Source organism: Pelophylax lessonae (genome assembly GCF_965119305.1).
Source record: "Pelophylax lessonae genome assembly, chromosome: 5".
NCBI lineage: Eukaryota > Metazoa > Chordata > Amphibia > Anura > Ranidae > Pelophylax > Pelophylax lessonae.
Genome location: NC_138772.1, coordinates 540,811,492 through 540,829,675, shown reverse-complemented (window position 1 = coordinate 540,829,675; position 18,184 = coordinate 540,811,492). Strand labels below are relative to the sequence as shown.

General features: G+C 46.9%; 1 protein-coding gene across 1 annotated transcript in view; it reads left to right on the top strand.

The window, feature by feature from the left end:
- Positions 1-18,184, top strand: part of TRAPPC9 (trafficking protein particle complex subunit 9) — a gene marked incomplete at its 5' end in the record, with an annotated part of 911,701 nt that overhangs the window by 35,835 nt on the left and 857,682 nt on the right. The window contains one exon of the mRNA XM_082257414.1: positions 5,108-5,251. Within this exon, the coding sequence (XP_082113540.1) occupies positions 5,108-5,251 (144 nt within the window). The remainder of the gene's footprint in view (positions 1-5,107; positions 5,252-18,184) is intronic.

Genomic DNA, 18,184 nt, shown 5'->3' with positions numbered 1-18,184 from the left:
AAGAATAGAAACAAAAGGGGGTGCCAGGAAGGGCCCTGAAGTGTGTTCTGCAGTACAGTACAGCTTATCTAAAGCGGTTCATTTATCACTAATTCCTCGCTATTGCCAAGGTGAAGCAGCGGCTTTGCCGCATTCAAGTACAGTTGAACGTCCCAGCAAATTGTGCACAGTTTATTCAAGCTGGAGTATCCCACTCATTCCCTTCTCCTATCCAAGTTCTTAATAAAACAACAAAACCCAAAACCCCTAGACTGTTTCTTGACTGAGCCAAGCACTTCAAAGTCGCTGAAATATTGTACTGTTGCTATGGGTAACCCGTCACCAGCAGCTCCCTAGGGAGTAGTGCTACAATTCAATGCAATATGGCAACCTGGCGGCGCTCTGTACAGTTTTGGTGTACGGAACACCCCCAAAAATGTCATTTCCTGCTTCCGTGATTGGCTCACTGATTTTCCTAGAAGTCTGCACTTATCTACAAGTCAAATTTTAGGCACCCCCCTGTAACAGGAATTACATTTTTAGGGAGGTACTCCTCATGGGTTAAATACTCCTAAAAGGATACAGACCTTGCAGATTATTTTATCAGAACAGTGAAAGTACGCCGGGTGATTATAATGAACCCAACCTCTCCCATTCAAAATCAGTCTGCAAAGGACATGTGAAACAAATGGCTATTCCTTCAGAGCAACAAAAGGTGGGAATCTGCTGCAAAGTTTTAAATATCAGTGTTAATTTCGTAGAGGAAAACATTTTTGTACAAGTTTTCGTCAGTGGCTTTTTTACAGCAATGAAAATGGAACTAAAAGTACACCACATTTTCGTCCACTGATGAAAACTATGACTAAAATCAATTCCATTTAGAAAATGTGAGGGAATGGACGTTTACCCTCGTGAACTTCCAGTTTCCATGGAGCTCTGCCTGTGTAGAGCCCGTGAGTGTTCTGCTCCAAGCAAGCGCGTCCGTAGCGTGCTTACTTCTTAGCAGTTTGCATTGAGCAGCATTACAGACCTCCATAGATGACTGTCCAGAGCAGCACTGTGCATTACAGGCCTCCCAATGAGAGTCCCGACTCACGACCCTCCAGAGCAGAGCACTGTGAGTGTGTACATTACAGACCTCCCCTCAGACCACCATCCAGAGCACTGTGTGCATTACAGGCCTCCTCTGACCACCGGCATCCAGAGCACTGTGCATTACAGGCCATCGTCCCAGAGCACTGTGCATTACAGGCCTCCCCTCATACCACCATCCAGAGGACTGTGCAGCATTATGAGCCTGTGAGACCACTGTCCCAGAGCACTGTGTATTGCAGGCTTCCCCTCAGACCACCATCCAGAGCACTGTGCAACATTACAGGCCTCTTAGACCAGCGTCCCAAAGCATTGTGCCTTGCACGCCTCTCAGACCACCATCCAGAGCACTATGCAGCATTACAGGCCACTTAGACTACAGTCCCAGAGCACTGTGCATTACAGGCTTCTTCAGACCACTGTCCAGAGCACTGTGTGCATTACAGGCCTCCTCAGACCACCGTCCAGAGCACTGTGTGCATTACAGGCCTCCTCAGACCACCGTCCAGAGCACTGTGTGCATTACAGGCCTCCTCAGACCACCGTCCAGAGCACTGTGTGCATTACAGGCCTCCTCAGACCACCGTCCAGAGCACTGTGTGCATTACAGGCCTCCTCAGACCACCGTCCAGAGCACTGTGCATTACAGGCCTCCTCAGACCACCGTCCAGAGCACTGTGCATTAAAGGTCTCCTCAGACCAACGTCCAGAGCACTGTGCATTACAGGTCTCCTCAGACCAACATCCAGAGCACTGTGCATTACAGGTCTCCTCAGACCAACGTCCAGAACACTGTGCATTACAGGTCTCCTCAGACCAACGTCCAGAGCACTGTGCATTACAGGCCTCCCCTCAGACCACCATCCAGAGGACTGTGCAGCATTACAAGCCTGTGAGACCACTGTCCCAGAGCACTGTGCATTACAGGCCTCCCCTCAGACCACCATCCAGAGCACTGTGCAGCATTAGAGGCCTCTTAGACCAGCATCCCATAGCATTGTGCCTTGCAAGCCTCTCAGACCACCATCCAGAGCACTATGCAGAATTACAGGCCACTCAGACTACCGTCCCAGAGCACTGTGCATTACAGGCTTCTTCAGACCACTGTCCAGAACACTGTGTGCATTACAGGCCTCCTCAGACCACCGTCCAGAGCACTTTGTTCATTACTGGTCTCCTCAGACCACCGTCCAGAGCACTGTATGCATTGCAGGTCTCCTCAGACCACCGTCCAGAGCACTTTGTGCATTACAGGTCTCCTCAGACCACCGTCCAGAGCACTGTGTGCATTACAGGCCTCCTCAGACCACTGTCCAGAGCACTGTGCATTACAGGTCTCCTCAGACCAACGTCCAGAGCACTGTGCATTACAGGTCTCCTCAGACCAACGTCCAGAGCACGGTGCATTACAGGTCTCCTCAGACCACCGTCCAGAGCACTGTGCATTACAGGCCTCCTGAGACCTTCCAGAGTGGCTAAATCTGTATCTGCGTGTTTGTTCAAATACCATAAATAATAACCTATTCGATTTTTTTACTCCAGGAGTATATAAGTTTGGAAATTCTAGAGAAAAGCCTAAATCATGCATTACAATTTACATTACAATTTAACTAAACCTATCTGATCTCAGTTGACAAAAATGTACTGGAGATTTTAGTCAACTTAACACGATTAAAACTAAAACAATTGCAGATGACTAAAATAGGACTAAAACTAAAATGGCATTTTATGACTACAACTAAATCAAAATTTGATGCCAAAATAAACGCTGCTTGCAAAGTACTTCGATCACCTAGAGGGTTTTTTTTTTTTCTCAACAAAAGTTACTCTTCACCATAAATGTTTCTGGCTCCTCTGATCGGACTTGGAAGGTTTAGTCCTCTTTTTCTCTTCATCCATTTTTGTAGTCTTTATTCGCAGACGCTTTTTTATTTTTATTTGTTTATTTATTTTTATTGCACTCCTAAGTTGCTGAAGTATAAAAGCTTTTTGGAAAGCGGTGTTTATTAATTTCCTTTGTGCCCGCCGGTAGCGGAGCTCTCAGCGATGGCTGCACAGCCATAATCTGTTTAAGAACCAAAACAAAACGGAGGATGCAAAGCCTCCTCTTCTGTGACTGTTCCTAATACGAGCGCGGAACGGCGGAGCGCGCCACCGGAGAAAAATAATTCCGGATTATTGGGGTAACGGTGCTGGATGATGATAAAACTTATTAAGATGTTCAGCCTGGTGGAACTGAGCCAGAGTATGCCTGGGTTATTTTTTTTTTTTTTGGATCCATCTGGGGAAGGAACATTTTTTAAAGAATAGAATGTAGAATAACGGTAATTGAAATGAATATTAATTTTTAATTCTTCTTCTATAAGTGAATACATCTCTGTTCTGCTGGATGGAGAAACTAGCTCATGTTTTTGGAACCATCAAGAACCGGTGGGCTGACCACACTAGGGGAAGGATCATTGTGGTCAGAAAACCAGTTCCTATCAGAATGTTGCAGAGAACTAACCACGACCTCTGACATGGAGGACTTTATTAGGTCTCTGCAAGATGAGAAATCTGGTCTCACTTGGGGTACCGTTCGGCTACTTAGATCAATATAACCATCATTTGACTAAAACTTCACTTTAAGTGGAATGTTAAATCATTGTACATCTAGATGGCCTCATCTCTGACTACTCACAAGAAGTCTCTGGGGCCCCTAGAGAGCCTCCCTTTATATATCCCTATCTAGACTTAGAGGAAGGAGCAGAGTCCTCCAGCAGTGCAGAGTATTTCAGGAGAGGAGAGTTATAGAGGAAGGAGCAGAGTCCTCCAGCAGTGCAGAGTATTTCAGGAGAGGAGAGTTAGATAGAGGAAGGAGCAGAGTCCTCCAGCAGTGCAGAGTATTCCAGGAGAGGAGAGTTGGATAGAGGAAGGAGCAGAGTCCTCCAGCAGTGCAGAGTATTCCAGGAGAGGAGAGTTGGATAGAGGAAGGAGCAGAGTCCTCCAGCAGTGCAGAGTATTCCAGGAGAGGAGAGTTGGATAGAGGAAGGAGCAGAGTCTTCCAGTAGTGCAGAGTATTTCAGGAGAGGAGAGTTGGATAGAGGAAGGAGCAGAGTCCTCCAGCAGTGCGGAGTATTTCAGAAGAGGAGAGTTGGAGCAAGAAGGCTCAAAGGCCCCAGAGAGCCTCCCTGTATACCCCACTGTCTAGAGTTAGAGGAAGGAGCAGAGTCCTCCAGTAGTGCAGAGTATTTCAAGGGAGGAGAGTCATAAAGGAAGGAGAAGAGTCCTCCAGCAGTGCAGATTATTTCAGGAGAGGGAAGTTGGATAGAGGAAGAAGCAGAGTCCTCCAGCACTGCAGAGTATTTCAGGAGAGGGGAGTTGGATAGAGGAAGAAGCAGAGTCTTCCAGTAGTGCAGAGTATTTCAGGAGAGGAGAGTTGTAGCAAGAAGGCTCAAAGGCCCCAGAGAGCCTCCCTGTATACCCCACTATCTAGAGTTAAAAGAAGGAGCAGAGTCCTCCAGTAGTTCAGAGTATTTCAAGGGAGGAGAGTCATAGAGGAAGGAGCAGAGTCCTCCAGCAGTGCAGAATATTTCAAGGGAGGAGAGTCATAGAGGAAGGAGCAGAGTCCTCCAACAGTGCAGAATGTTTCAAGTGAGGAGAGTCATAGAGGAAGGAGCAGAGTCCTCCAGCAGTGCAGAGTACTTCAGGAGAGGAGAGTTGGAGCAAGAAGGCCCCAGAGAGCCTCCCATGCATACCCCACTATCTAGAGTTAGAGGAAGGAGCAGAGTCCTCAAGCAGTGCAGAATATTTCAGGAGAGGAGAGTTGGATAGAGGAAGGACAGAGTCCTCCAGCAGTGCAGAATATTTCAGGAGAGGGGAGTTGGATAGAGGAAGAAGCAGAGTCTTCCAGTAGTGCAGAGTATTTTAGAAGAGAGTTAGCGGAAGGAGCAGAGTCCTCCTGCAGTGCAGAGTATTTCAGGAAAGGAGAGTTATAAGAAGTAGCAGAGTCCCTCAGAAGTACAGAGTATTTCAATGTCTGTTGCTCTCACTTCAGGTGCACACAGAGGATGGGCCGCTGTACAAATGCGTTTACTCCATGAGCTCGTGTACGCTTCCCGAAGGATGGGGAACCCCACCTTGTGTGTCCGCCATCTCTCCTTCCTCCTGCAGACCATGCTGGACTTCCTGTCTGACCAAGGTAGGACACTCCTTTGTATACATACGTGCAACCCTTTCATTTTTTTTGTTTGTAACCTTTATGCTAGGGATAGGCGACCTTGGCTACCCAGCTGTTGTGGGACTACAAGTCCCACGAGGCATTGTGGGACTGAAAGCCACAGGCATGTCTCTCAGAGGCATGATGGGACTTGTTTCACCACAGCTGGATGCCTATGTTGCCTACCCCTGATCTATGCCATTTTTGTAGAGGAGCTTCTCCACAGTTGTCGTTGCCAGTTGTTGGATTGGCAAAGTTCACTAAGAGGTGAAATAACCTCATGTACAATGGATAGTTTGTGACTGTAACACAATGATCATAGGAAATAAATATTTTATTTACAATACATTAGCTCTATCTAGTGGCCATAATGCAGTATTTTCCTGATTGATCCTAGTCCATATGAATTAGTAGTTGGACATGGAGAGACAATAGCATAGTAACATTAAATGTTACCCCATTTGCACAGAACAAATGTATACAGGCATACCCCGTTTTGCGTACACTCACTTTACATAAACTCATGAGTACAGACACAGCCTGGTCAGCTTGGCATGGCACTATTCCCGGTTTTTAACATTGGCATCTATAGGAAATCTTGGTCACTTGACATGGCACTGCTGCTGGTTTTTAACATTGGCGTCTATGGGAAATCTTGGTCAGCTTGACATGGCACTGCTCCGGAACCATAAGTGACAGGGACACCAAACTCGGAGAGCACTGAGAGGGGACCCAGGACTACAATATATATTTTGTGGCTGGCCGGCTTGCCTAGGTAATCTACCATGTCATAGTCCTTGGTCTCCTTAACGTGCTCTCCAAGTTTGGTGTCCTTTTCACCTATGGTTTGGGAGCAGTGCCATGTCAAGCTGACCAAGATTTCCTATAGATCTAGAGTATTTGCATGCATTGAGAAGTGAAAAAAGGTATTGCTTCACTTTAACCTTCCTAGCGTTATTCCCGAGCGTGACTCGGGGTTAGATTTTAGAGCCAAAAGCGGTAACCCCGAGTCACACTCGGGGTAGCGCTAGGAAGATCGCTGGATGCTGGTAGAGGTTTTACTTACCTTTTTTCTGGGATCCAGCGAAGAATGCGGGCGGTGTGCGGCGGCGGAGCTTCCTCCCGATCGTCTGCGAGCCCCGGCTTCCGTCTCCGGCGACGTGACGTCCGCCGGGGGGTGGAACCGGCGGCAAATTCGAATGTAAAACACCCCAAACACACTGATACAGTTCAAAAGAAAAAAAAAATCACATTACATTGCCCCCCAGTGCCCTTTCCTGCAGTTTTACTGTACTTTTTATGTAAATATGTGTGTATACACATATATGTATGTATATGTACATATACATATACGTATACGTGTGTGTGTGTGTGTGTATATATATATATATATATATATATATATATATATATATATATATATATATATATATATATAATATGCATAATTCTTGTGAATGAGCAGCCCAAACCAACTGTATACATATTATATAATAAATGTATACAGTTGGTTTGGGCTGCTCATTCACAAGAATTACATGCAAAATAATGGTACTGCTTTCAGCACCTAAAATCCAAAAGAATCATACCGCCAGGGAGGTTAACCGCTTGCCGACTGCGCACAGTATATTTACTGCGGCAGTCAGCCCCGGCCAGGCAGAGTGACGTAGATCTACGTCGCTAGCCTGTCACCGGCTTGTGAGCCAATATCGGGCGAGCGCGCGCCCGCCCCGGCTTGTTCACTAAGGAGTCCGTGCGTGTGACTGGCGGACCCGATGTCCGCCGGTCACACTGCGATCGTCGGTAGAGAGGGAGAAAGGCAGGCGGCTAATGTTAACAAGCCGCCTGTCATTCTCCTATGTGTAAAAATGGAGATCAGACGGTTCTACTATGTAGGACCGTTGATCTGTTTTTACAGTAGTAGCCACAGCCAATCACAATTAGAAGCACGCCCCTAGGACAAACTTAACCCCTCCCTCTCCAATACAGTTAACCCCTTCCCTGCCAGTGTCATTTTTACAGTAACAGTGCATATGTATAGCACTGATTACTGCAGTAATGTCACTGGTACCCCCAAAAGTGTCAAAAATGTCAGTCAAGGGTCCGATCTGTCCGCCGCAATGTCGCATGTCTGCGGGTCTGCCGCAATGTCGCAGTCCCGCAAAAAAAATCACAGATCGCCGCCATTACTAAAAAAAAAACACCAAAAATGACAAAAATCTTTCCCTTTGTTAGTAAACGCGATAACTTTTGCGCAAATCAATCAAAATACGCTTTTTGCGATTTTTTTTTTTTTTTTACCAAACATATGTAGCAGAAAACAAATTGGCCGAAAATGTTAAAAAATTTTGATTTTTTACATTTTTTTTGGGGAATTTCATATAAAAAAAATGTGAAAAATATTGTTATTTTTGCAAAATTTACTCTCTTTTTTTGTTTATAGCGCATGATCAAAAAATCGCACAGGTGATGAAATACCACCAAAAGAAAGCTCTGTTTGTGGGAAAAAATGGACGTTTAAATTTGTTTAGGTACAGCGTCGCACGACCGTGCAATTGTCCGTTAAAATCACGCAGTAAAAAATCGCAAAAAACCCCCTGGTCAGGAAAGGGGTAAAATCTTTCGGGGCTTAAGTGGTTAAGTTGTTTTGTTTTACATACATGCTCTGGTCCCATTGTGTACTTAAATGTGGGGTATGCCTGTATGCAGTTTCCAGGATGAACAGCTCTGCCTATTTATTATATATATATATATATATATATATATATATATATATATATATATATATATATATATATATATATATATATATATATATATATAATAATTTTTATTTTTTGGCTATGAAGGGTGCTGGGTAATAAGCAGGACCTGGCAAAGTCCCTTCCCTGCAAGTTTTATATTGCGATCCTCATTTGATAACAAAGTAACACATTTTTTAAATGGAACAAACAAATGAAAAAATAGAAAGCGGTTTTGTTGGGAAGTAATAAAGTGGAATGGCGAGGCTCTGCGTTGGATGATTTACGCTGCGTTGTGGTAGTTTTTGTGCTGACACCGCAGAGGTAGACTGGCACTGCACTAAATAGCAGATGTTGTTTATAGAAGGAAAATCAATTATTTATTATTTATTCATTTTATTTGTTCGTGTTCTGCTGACAAAATTCCCGGCGTTTTACAGAATACATTGCACAGGTCACGACAGACCTTGTCCCTGAAGGAACTTCTATTCTGATGTCCTTGCCCTCAAACCAGCTTGAGCCTGCCTCCATTTTATGTGTTTAGGGCCCTGGGGCCCAACACGTGGGCTGTTGAGCACCATTAACAAAGCAGAGTGGCAATGGGGGCCGGGCACTGGAGCGCTCCCTGTGTTCCAGCACCTACCACTGAAAAAAAACACTGTACTGGGATGAATTTATCTCTGCCTATAGAACAAGTCTTGGTCTGGGGAGAGACCAGTGGGGGGTGGATGCTGGAGGTTAAACTTTCATTGCCAGTGATCACCAATGAGGGGGTAATTTAAATTCCACTGTCAGTGACCATCAATGTGGTGGTGGTGGTTGAGGGGGGGGGAAGGTAGTGCTTACACCAGTGCGGGGGGGGGGGCTTTTATTATGTCCACTGACACCAATGCTGGGGTTATTATTGCGTCCACTGACACCAATGCTGGGGTTATTATTGCATCCACTGACACCAATGCTGGGGTTATTATTGCATCCACTGACACCAATGCTGGGGTTATTATTGCATCCACTGAGACCAATGCTGGGGTTATTATTGCATCCACTGACACCAATGCTGGGGTTATTATTGCATCCACTGAGACCAATGCTGGGGTTATTATTGCATCCACTGACACCAATGCCGAGGGTTATTATTGCATCCACTGACACCAATGCTGGGGTTATTATTGCATCCACTGACACCAATGCCGAGGGTTATTATTGCATCCACTGACACCAATGCTGGGGTTATTATTGCATCCACTGAGACCAATGCTGAGTGCTGTTATTGCATCCACTGACACCAATGCTGAGGGTTATTATTGAATCCACTGACACCAATGCTGAGGGTTATTATTGAATCCACTGACACCAATGCTGAGGGTTATTATTGAATCCACTGACACCAATGCTGGGGTTATTATTGCATCCACTGACACCAATGCTGAGGGTTATTATTGAATCCACTGACACCAATGCTGAGGGTTATTATTGAATCCACTGACACCAATGCTGAGGGTTATTATCGAATCCACTGACACCAATGCTGAGGGTTATTATTGCATCCACTGACACCAATGCTGGGGTTATTATTGCATCCACTGACACCAATGCTGGGGTTATTATTGCATCCACTGAGACCAATGCTGGGGTTATTATTGCATCCACTGAGACCAATGCTGGGGTTATTATTGCATCCACTGAGACCAATGCTGGGGGTTATTATTGCATCCACTGAGACCAATGCTGGGGGTTATTATTGCGTCCATTGAGACCAATGCTGAGGGTTATTATTGCATCCACTGACACCAGTGCTGAGGTTTATATTGCATCCACTGACACCAATGCTGGGGTTAATATTGCATCCACTAACACCAATGCTGGGGGTTATTATTGCGTCCACTGAGTCCAATGCTGGGGGTTATTATTGCGTCCACTGACACCAATGCTGGTGGGTATTTTTGAGGCTACTGACACCAATGCTGGGTCTTATAACTGCGTCCACTAACACCAATGTTGGGGGTTATTGTTGCAGTCACAGAAGGGGAGCTCTAGGCTCCTTCAGAAATAATTAAAACTTCTAACCTCCCACTTGTGTTGTGGGTGATAACTGAAGACCTATGTAAATAGCATAACAACTCGTACACATGGTTGGGTAGAAATGCAATTCTTAAAATGAATATAATGCCCCGATTGCTCTATCTTTTTCAGATCTTGGCTATCCCCATTCCTCCATCCTTACAAATTGGTTCGCAGTGTATTTATACACTTTGTGTGGGCGAATACTTATCCTAGATTATCTCATTTTTAGTCCCGGGGGAACTGTCAGTGTAGCTGGAAGTGCTCTGGGGTCTCAGCAAAAGTCTACTATGATCATAGTAAAGGGCAACCACACTAAGTCTACGTTTCCACTAAAAAAACAGAGATTTCGAGTCACAATTCACCAACCAGCCAGCGACCAACCGAGTTGACCTGCGTAACAGTTTGTGTTAAAAACAGGGGTTTGGTTGCACACATTTGCAAATACATGCGTAAGCTGCAGGCCCCAACAAGGCACCCTGTGATCTGCAGTCCCTAACTCTACAATTTAAAGAGTCTCTACAATGAGAGCACATGCATTTAATGGGATAGATGGAGGACAGGTGACTAGAGGGAGCCCACCCCTCCTTAAAGGCACAGGGTCACACTGAACACCCAGCACATCGCACATTGGCGGCAAAGGTGTCAGTGCGTTGCCTGGCTCAATATAGATATCAATAATGCACAAAGTGGTCACCGCCTCCAGCTATAACTGGTCTTAGTGGTAAGGAGCGTTCCCACTAGTGTGACTAATGAGTGGCACCTGTTCCCATTTATGTGACTTTGAAAATCAGGGACTTTGACTTTCAAAATGCAGTTTATTGAAAATTATTAAACAGAGTAACACAGTAAGTCCCGGTTAACACTACCGCGACTTGTCAGGCGACTTGGTTGCCTGACAAGTCGCGGTCCATTCTGTGCTACAGGAACCAGACTTAGAAAATAGTTCCTGCACTACTTTTGGGGTCCCTCAGCCTCTCAAGTGGGTTGGGACTTTAAAGGCTAATAGTGAGTGTTGATCCTGATGGAAATAAATACAACAATTCTCTAAAAAAATAGAGAGACGGCGTGAATACCACGAGGAGAGGCTGTTGGTAGTATCGGTTGTGACCGAGCTCCTTCTTTGGCAATCCAATTTTGGTCCCTTTTTAGTACATTCTGCAAAGCGGGGGACGCATTGGTTGACTCTTTTGCAATAAACGGATATTGGGATACCAATCTGTGCTTGGCGGCTAACAAGGGTCAAACTGATTGGAGCCATATGTGACACGTTTTCATACGAATCGGATATCTTACTCTGACATAGAGATGAAGCACACTAAGAGTGTTTGATCGACAGACAAGGTTACAGGAATCGTCTGAGGAAGCGACTTGAGCGAAACGCGTCGCGATTCCACATTTACCACTAGTGTACCCCATGTTTGTATGAATTGGTATCGTGATTATATCATGATCTGTCAGACACTTTATATGAATTGCCTTAGATCTTAGAGGCTTTTGGGGCTCTAGTGGATAACCTATACTGTCTTTTGCACATGTATAATATGCATACTGAACACATGTTCATTGATACACTTTTGTATGTCTATGTTATAATAAATGATCTATTTTTTTAGAGAATTGTTGTATTTATTTCCATCAGGATCAACACTCACTATTAGCCTTTAAAGTCCCAACCCACTTGAGAGGCTGAGGGACCCCAATACACTGTGGGATTCCCTCATTCCTCTCTTCTCTCTTTTCAAATGCACTTTTAGGGATGTGGCAATAGTGGGACCCTTAGTATGTCTCACCTATCTCTTATCCTGCAATACTTTTAACACAAGTCGGAGAGCGACTTGCATTGACTTCCATTATGTGAAGTCCGTGCAAGTCGCGCCGAAGTCGCGGTGCACGGCGACTTCATAGGTCGCCCCCGAAGTCGGATCGCCATAGTGTGAACCGACACTTAAGCAAAATACAAAACATGAGAAGTCACTGTATACAGGAAAATAAAACGAAAGGTGTGAACGTACATGCATCTGAATATGTAACAATAGGATTGGATATTAGAGGTCAATATGGACATATTCCAGAAAACACAAGGGTGAGGAGCCCGACCACATCCCAAGGCCCATCAAGGAGAGGTATAGCAATACCGTATGGGGTTTATATACAGGGAGGAGGCTGCCCAACCATGACCCTCAGCACGCATTTAGAGGTCTGCAGGAGGAAAGGTGCAATCACGACTGACCGGTACATGTGCGGGAGTTCTCTAGCCAACGACCCCACACCCGATCGTATTTTTTGGGGCATCCCCTATGGAGATATACTAAGCATTTATATGGGAGGGTAGAATTGATCTCTGCCATCCACTGCCGTAGGGTGGGGGAGGGGGGGGGTTGTGTTCGCATCCACAACTTCGCAATAAGCTTGCGGGCGTGAAAGAGCGTCTCGTGTAGGAAAGTAATCAGAAATTTGTCAGCTATATCGTCTGGAAAGAGGCCAAAGATGCACGGTTTAATGTCCAACTGGAGTGGGGAGCCCATGTGGTCGTGTAAAAATCTGACAATCTGTAACCAGAAGGTCTGCACGTCAGGGCAGGACCAGAGGATATGTAAGAAAATCAGGGACTTTGAAAAGGTACCTTCACTACCTTGATGCAACTTTTGATGCAACTTTGATCCAGAGAGTGTAAAGTTAGATCAAAATCACATCAAAGTCACACTCTAAATCGCAGTAGTGGAAACGTAGGCTAAAGCTCCGTTTCCACTAGTATGACTTGTAATGCGACACATTGGACACACGTTTTATGTTTGTATGTGGGGGTGGGGGGCCTCAATTTTTTTTGGGGGGGGGGGATTTTATGTGCTTGGGTGTAACTTTTTACAGTTTTTTGCATTTAAAAAAAGAAAACATTTTTTTTTTTTATGTTTTTGTTTTCCATCCCCTATAGGATGATTTTTTTTGGTGACCGGTTCTCTCTAATGAGCTATTCGGGATGTCTCCTATGTAATACAATGTACTTTTCCCTGCATTACATTTTTTCCCGACTTTGATGGTTTGGTAAACTGTCAATGGTGCCGATTTTGGCTCTGAGGAAGAGGGTTTTCCCTCGAAACGTGTAAGCCAGGTTACTGCGGACGCCATCACGCCATCACGCCATCCAGCAGTATAGAAGTGTCCTGGAGGCGATTGGTTCCTATTTTCTACATGCATGTATACATCTTACGTTTGTGAATATAATGTATGCTACCTATTTGGATTTTGATAAACTTTTTTAGTGGTAATGCACAAGGTTGGTGCGCCCTTCTCTTGTTGTTGTTGTCTTTCAGTGTTTTTGGATACCCTTGGTCCTGAGGGGGCAGCAAGACTGCCTATTTCTGTGCTATAAAAGACCATTCAGACCACTCACCTTCCTGCATACCACTTGAGCGCAGGAGAGATACTGTTTTTGGAACTGTCAACGGGGACCTGGAAGTGACGTTGCTTCCGGGTCAGCAACAAGACAGGGAGGAGAGCAGTGGTGGCTGGGGCTCCATGGGCGGGGGCGTCAGACAGACCACACCATACCATCGCCGGCTCACTCACCGTGGAGGGCAGGCAGCGGCGGCTTCCCCTGCGTCTCCTCCCTCTTCCTTGGCCAATAGCATGGCCTCTCCTTTCGGCCAATCGGGAAATGGATCTCAGGACCCGCTTCCTGATTGGCTGGGAGGAGGATCCGTGTGATGATAGCGAATATTCATTTGCTATTGTCACACGACTGGGTGGGCTTGGGGCGCAGTGCTCTTTTTTTTTTTAAGCCTTTTCGAGCCTCTGGCTCTAATCACCCCATTGGAATCCATGCATCCGGTGCCCTGCATAAAGATTAGGGGGGCCGGACACATGGATAGGGGGGCCCCCTGCACCCCCAATGCACCAGCCACCACTGGAGGAGAGTGACGCACGGCGGGATACATAGCGAGGGGGGCCCGGGTGGGCGTGGGTGGAGCATTTGGACGGCAGCCCAGGTGCCCGGATGCATTTTCTTGTAGCCATGGTGACTTGGCGCCTGGGTTTTTTCGAGCTCTGGTTTACATACACTTTACATTCACAGGAAAGCACCTTTTTTTTTGGTTGCTCGTCTTCCATTTTGGTGTAAGTTTAGCTTTGTTTTCTGTAGGTGCCACCTGTACCTCTTCACTTGTTGCCGAACGACCAGCTGTGGCTTCCAGGACATGCTGGGACTGGTAGTCCCTCAACATCTGCCCCAGCTTTGCCGCTCCTCCGTTACGCTCTCGGTGCCGAGCCGCTTGTCTTGCTCCGTAGAGTGTCACTCGCTCAGGGGCTTCAGAATTCTGAATAAACTTGGCGGCGTCCTCATCCAGATAATCTATCTCTCCACTTGGTTTTGTTTCATAGACAAATTAAGACGCTGTGAGCGGATGGTGCGTGAAATTAAAGCGCTCTGGCAGGCGAAGGCCTCGATTCATTAGTAACGCATGCCTCTCTTATTCCGAGGGCCGAGGCACCACTGTGCCAGGCTTAATCAAATCGCCAATTCCTCACGCTAAATTAAAACGCGGGGAAAAAAAAAATCACAAAGGGACGAACGCAACCTTTTCTCGTCGCTTCATTTGCGATATCGCAAGGGGAAATCTCGAGGTCGAGACCTCACTTCCCCTTACGCAGCGGCGAGGGCTGTGCTTGGTGCTCCGTACCGGGCCGTGTTCAGTTTTACTGATTGCTGGCATATGTCTCCAATTATTCCTGAATCTATTTTCTGCAAGATGGCAACGTCTGGAAGAAGGGTACCACAGCAATCATGTTAAAGGGGAACTCCATGTAAAAATATATTTCTGTTTAATATATGCTGTATACCTCCATTTTAGGAAGAATCTGCTTTCTCTGTCGCTCATTGACAGATGTAGTCCTCGTTGATTAATAACAACTCGGGTTATACTGCCCTCTACAGGAGTAGGACTAGACAGGAAAGAAAACATTCTGGCCACACCTTAGGGGCAGTCCCAGAGGGTATATCCTCTCTCTCTCTGCTACAGCAAATCAGTTTTTTTCTGTCTAGTTAGGAGTAAGGACCTAGATGCCTTGCTAGGATCTTCGGTCCTGGCAGGAATTTTTCTTAGATTTTTTTAGACAGCTTTTTTCTCCAGTGTTCCTGTGAGATCTTCAAGCAAGCAAGCTGTAACTGGGCGACGGGCTGGATGTTGAGATCCAGTGGTCACCCCAGTTCAGCCTAAGAGCGCGTGCAGGCCATAGCTCCGCGCTGGGTCGGCCGCGAAATAGTCCCACTGGACAGGGACTGACCCTGCGAGTTAAACGTCTCGCCTGAACGCCAATGACCAACAGAGTCACGGCGTCCGTATTGGTCGACAGCCCCCTCCACCCCGGTGGAGAGGGGTTCTGTCAGGAGTGGGCGCCCGCCTGGTTCCGGTATGGTGAGTAGTATGTTCCCCCTCCCCCCCTGTCGGGTTTGTGGTGGACGCGGGCCCCTCTCTGGAATGGTAGGATGGGTCTCCCCTCTATCCTATAACAGGTCACAGATCCCCCAATTTGAGTGTGATTTTTTGTGAACAGAAACCAGGAGGCTTGGTTTGGGAGCTGACTATCTAAGGTCATTGCAAAACTGTAAGGGTGACTGAAGTCAGTGGCAGTACTATAAGGGGCATTACTATTGAAGTAAAAGGTATCCTACCTGTCAGAGGTGTACACAGGCCGATGCCTATGCCTGAGTCACTGCAGTCCAGATCGCCATTCCTCCAGCAAACGGTCACTTCGGAAGGACAGAGGGCTGCCTCCCGACGGCCCACGGACCGCATGCGGCCCGCCAGGGTCCTGTACCGCCGGCCAGGCTTATCACCATTCAGGGTGAAGGTTGTGGGGCCGAGATACTCCCGCAGGCCGCCAGGCCGAACATAGACATCCCGCAGGCCGCTGCTAGCCGCCGCTATCCTACACAGGCCGCCGCCATTGTCTTGCAGATCGCACGAGGCCGCCATATTGGTGTAGCCTCGTGTCTCCAGCATGGGGGCGGCCATGTTTGAGGTGACCAAACACCTCAAGGAGCTATGGTTAGGCCCCGGAAGGCGTGTAAAGGGGCGGAGCCGCCTCCTTTTACCCGGCGTAGCCTCGTGTCTCCAGCATGGGGGCGGCCATGTTTGAGGTGACCAAACACCTCGAGGAGCTAGGGGGAGGCGCCGGAAGGCGTGCAAAGGGGCGGAGCCGCCTCCTTTTACCCGGGAAAGCCAGCCAAAGACTTCCTGTCTGTAATAGACAGTGCTGGAACAGGTTGTATTGAAACTTCTGAGCATCAAGTGGTGAGCCTTGGGGTCTCTCTCTCTCTCTCTCTCTCTCTGTAGGGGTCCCTAAGCAGGTAACACTGGGGGGCGCTGTGGCGCTGGGGGTCTAAAAAAAAAAAAAAGTTTTATTTTTTTTTTGGCAAATTAATTTTTTCCGGCAAGTGTCTGGAATAATCATGGACCCTGCCACACAGGTACCCCCACCTGATCCCCTCGAGGTGGCCGCAGGACCCTCCAGTTCAGAGTATTGATGCATTCACAGCAGTTTTGGAGTCTTTGGTGTCTCGGGTGGAGATGGCCTGTCAGGGACGGGGGTCAAGAAAGCGACCCCCGCCTACCCCTATTTCATCTGATACTTCAGATTCTGAGATAGTCATTGCAGCTGCAGGTCCCTCTGCAGGGGCTGTTGTCTCAGGTAAAGTTCCCTTAGACAGTGAGGAGGACGTTCCTGCCTCCGCCATAGCACAAGAAGAAGCATTGGTGGACGCACTAGTTGTGGCGGTCCGGGAAACCTTAAGACTTGAGGTTTTACCGGCAGAGGCAACTGAGATGGAAATTCCCTTTGGTACTAGTAAACCTACCAAGACGGCGAAGGTTTTTCCCTTACCCAAATGTTTTGGTAATAAAATTAAAGAGGAATGGGATCATTCAAAACGTACCTTTACTGTTTCCAAGCGCATTGCTAGACGCTATCCGTTTGAGGAATCCCTCATTAAGAAATGGACGGTACCACCAGTGGTGGATCCACCTATTTCCAGACTGAATAAAGCCACTGTTATCCCGTTGGAGGACGCTCCGTCCTTTAAGGATCCGGTGGATCGGAAGATGGAAGCGGAGTCCCGCACTATTTTTTCCCTGATAGGGTCAGCCTTTAGACCAGTGATTGTCATTGGTTTAGTTTCACAGACATTAACGGAATGGGCAAGATTGGTACGCCATGACCTAAAGGGGAAAGGTATCCCCCAGGCAGCATCTGATTTGATGGAACAAATTATACAAGGACTGCAGTTCGTCTGTGACGCAGCCCTGGATGCCACCCCCTTGTTAGGGCATGCATCTATGTCAGCGGTAATCCTCAGACGTGTGCTGTGGTTAAAATGCTGGTCAGCAGACCTAGGTTCCAAAAAAGCCTTGGCGAATCTCCCCTTTCAGGGGAATCGCCTATTTGGGGCCACCCTAGATGAGATCATTAAGGATGTCACTGGGGGCAAGAGCACTTTTTTGCCGCAGACTGCTAAAGCTAAAGGACCTCGTAACAAGCGTGGACCTTTCTTTGCCGCTCATAAAGGGTTCGTTCGCTCCGCTGGGGCAAGCGGGAAAGGCAAAGCCCCTCTAGGAGGGTTCAAGAGGCGCTGGTCGGGCAAACAAAAGGCCGACTCAGCCAAACCTGAAGTTAAGGCTAATACAGCCTGAAGGTGCGCCCCCACCCGGCTTGAGGGTGGGGGGACGTCTTCACCGGCATTCAGAGCTAGAGCCTTCCTGAATCTCGGACTAAGGGGTTCAGGAGATCATACGATCAGGACACAAGATCGAGTATCGATCACTGCTACCGGTGCGATTCTTCCCTTCCAACATTTAGGTGCTACAGGGAGCGGTAGTTCCCGTTCCCTGAACAGATCATTTTCTTTACCTTTTCCAAAGATTAGTCTCAGTTCCCTACAGGAGTAAAAGAAGGGTTTGGGACTTTGAGTGAGGTGGAGACCAGAACGCTGGTAAACATGGGTAATAAAAACATTTTATTACTGTATACTATCAATAGACAATGTACAACATGTAAAATAGCAATTCATGTATAAACAGCATATTACACACATATCGGTCAGTCTGATGCATTTGCA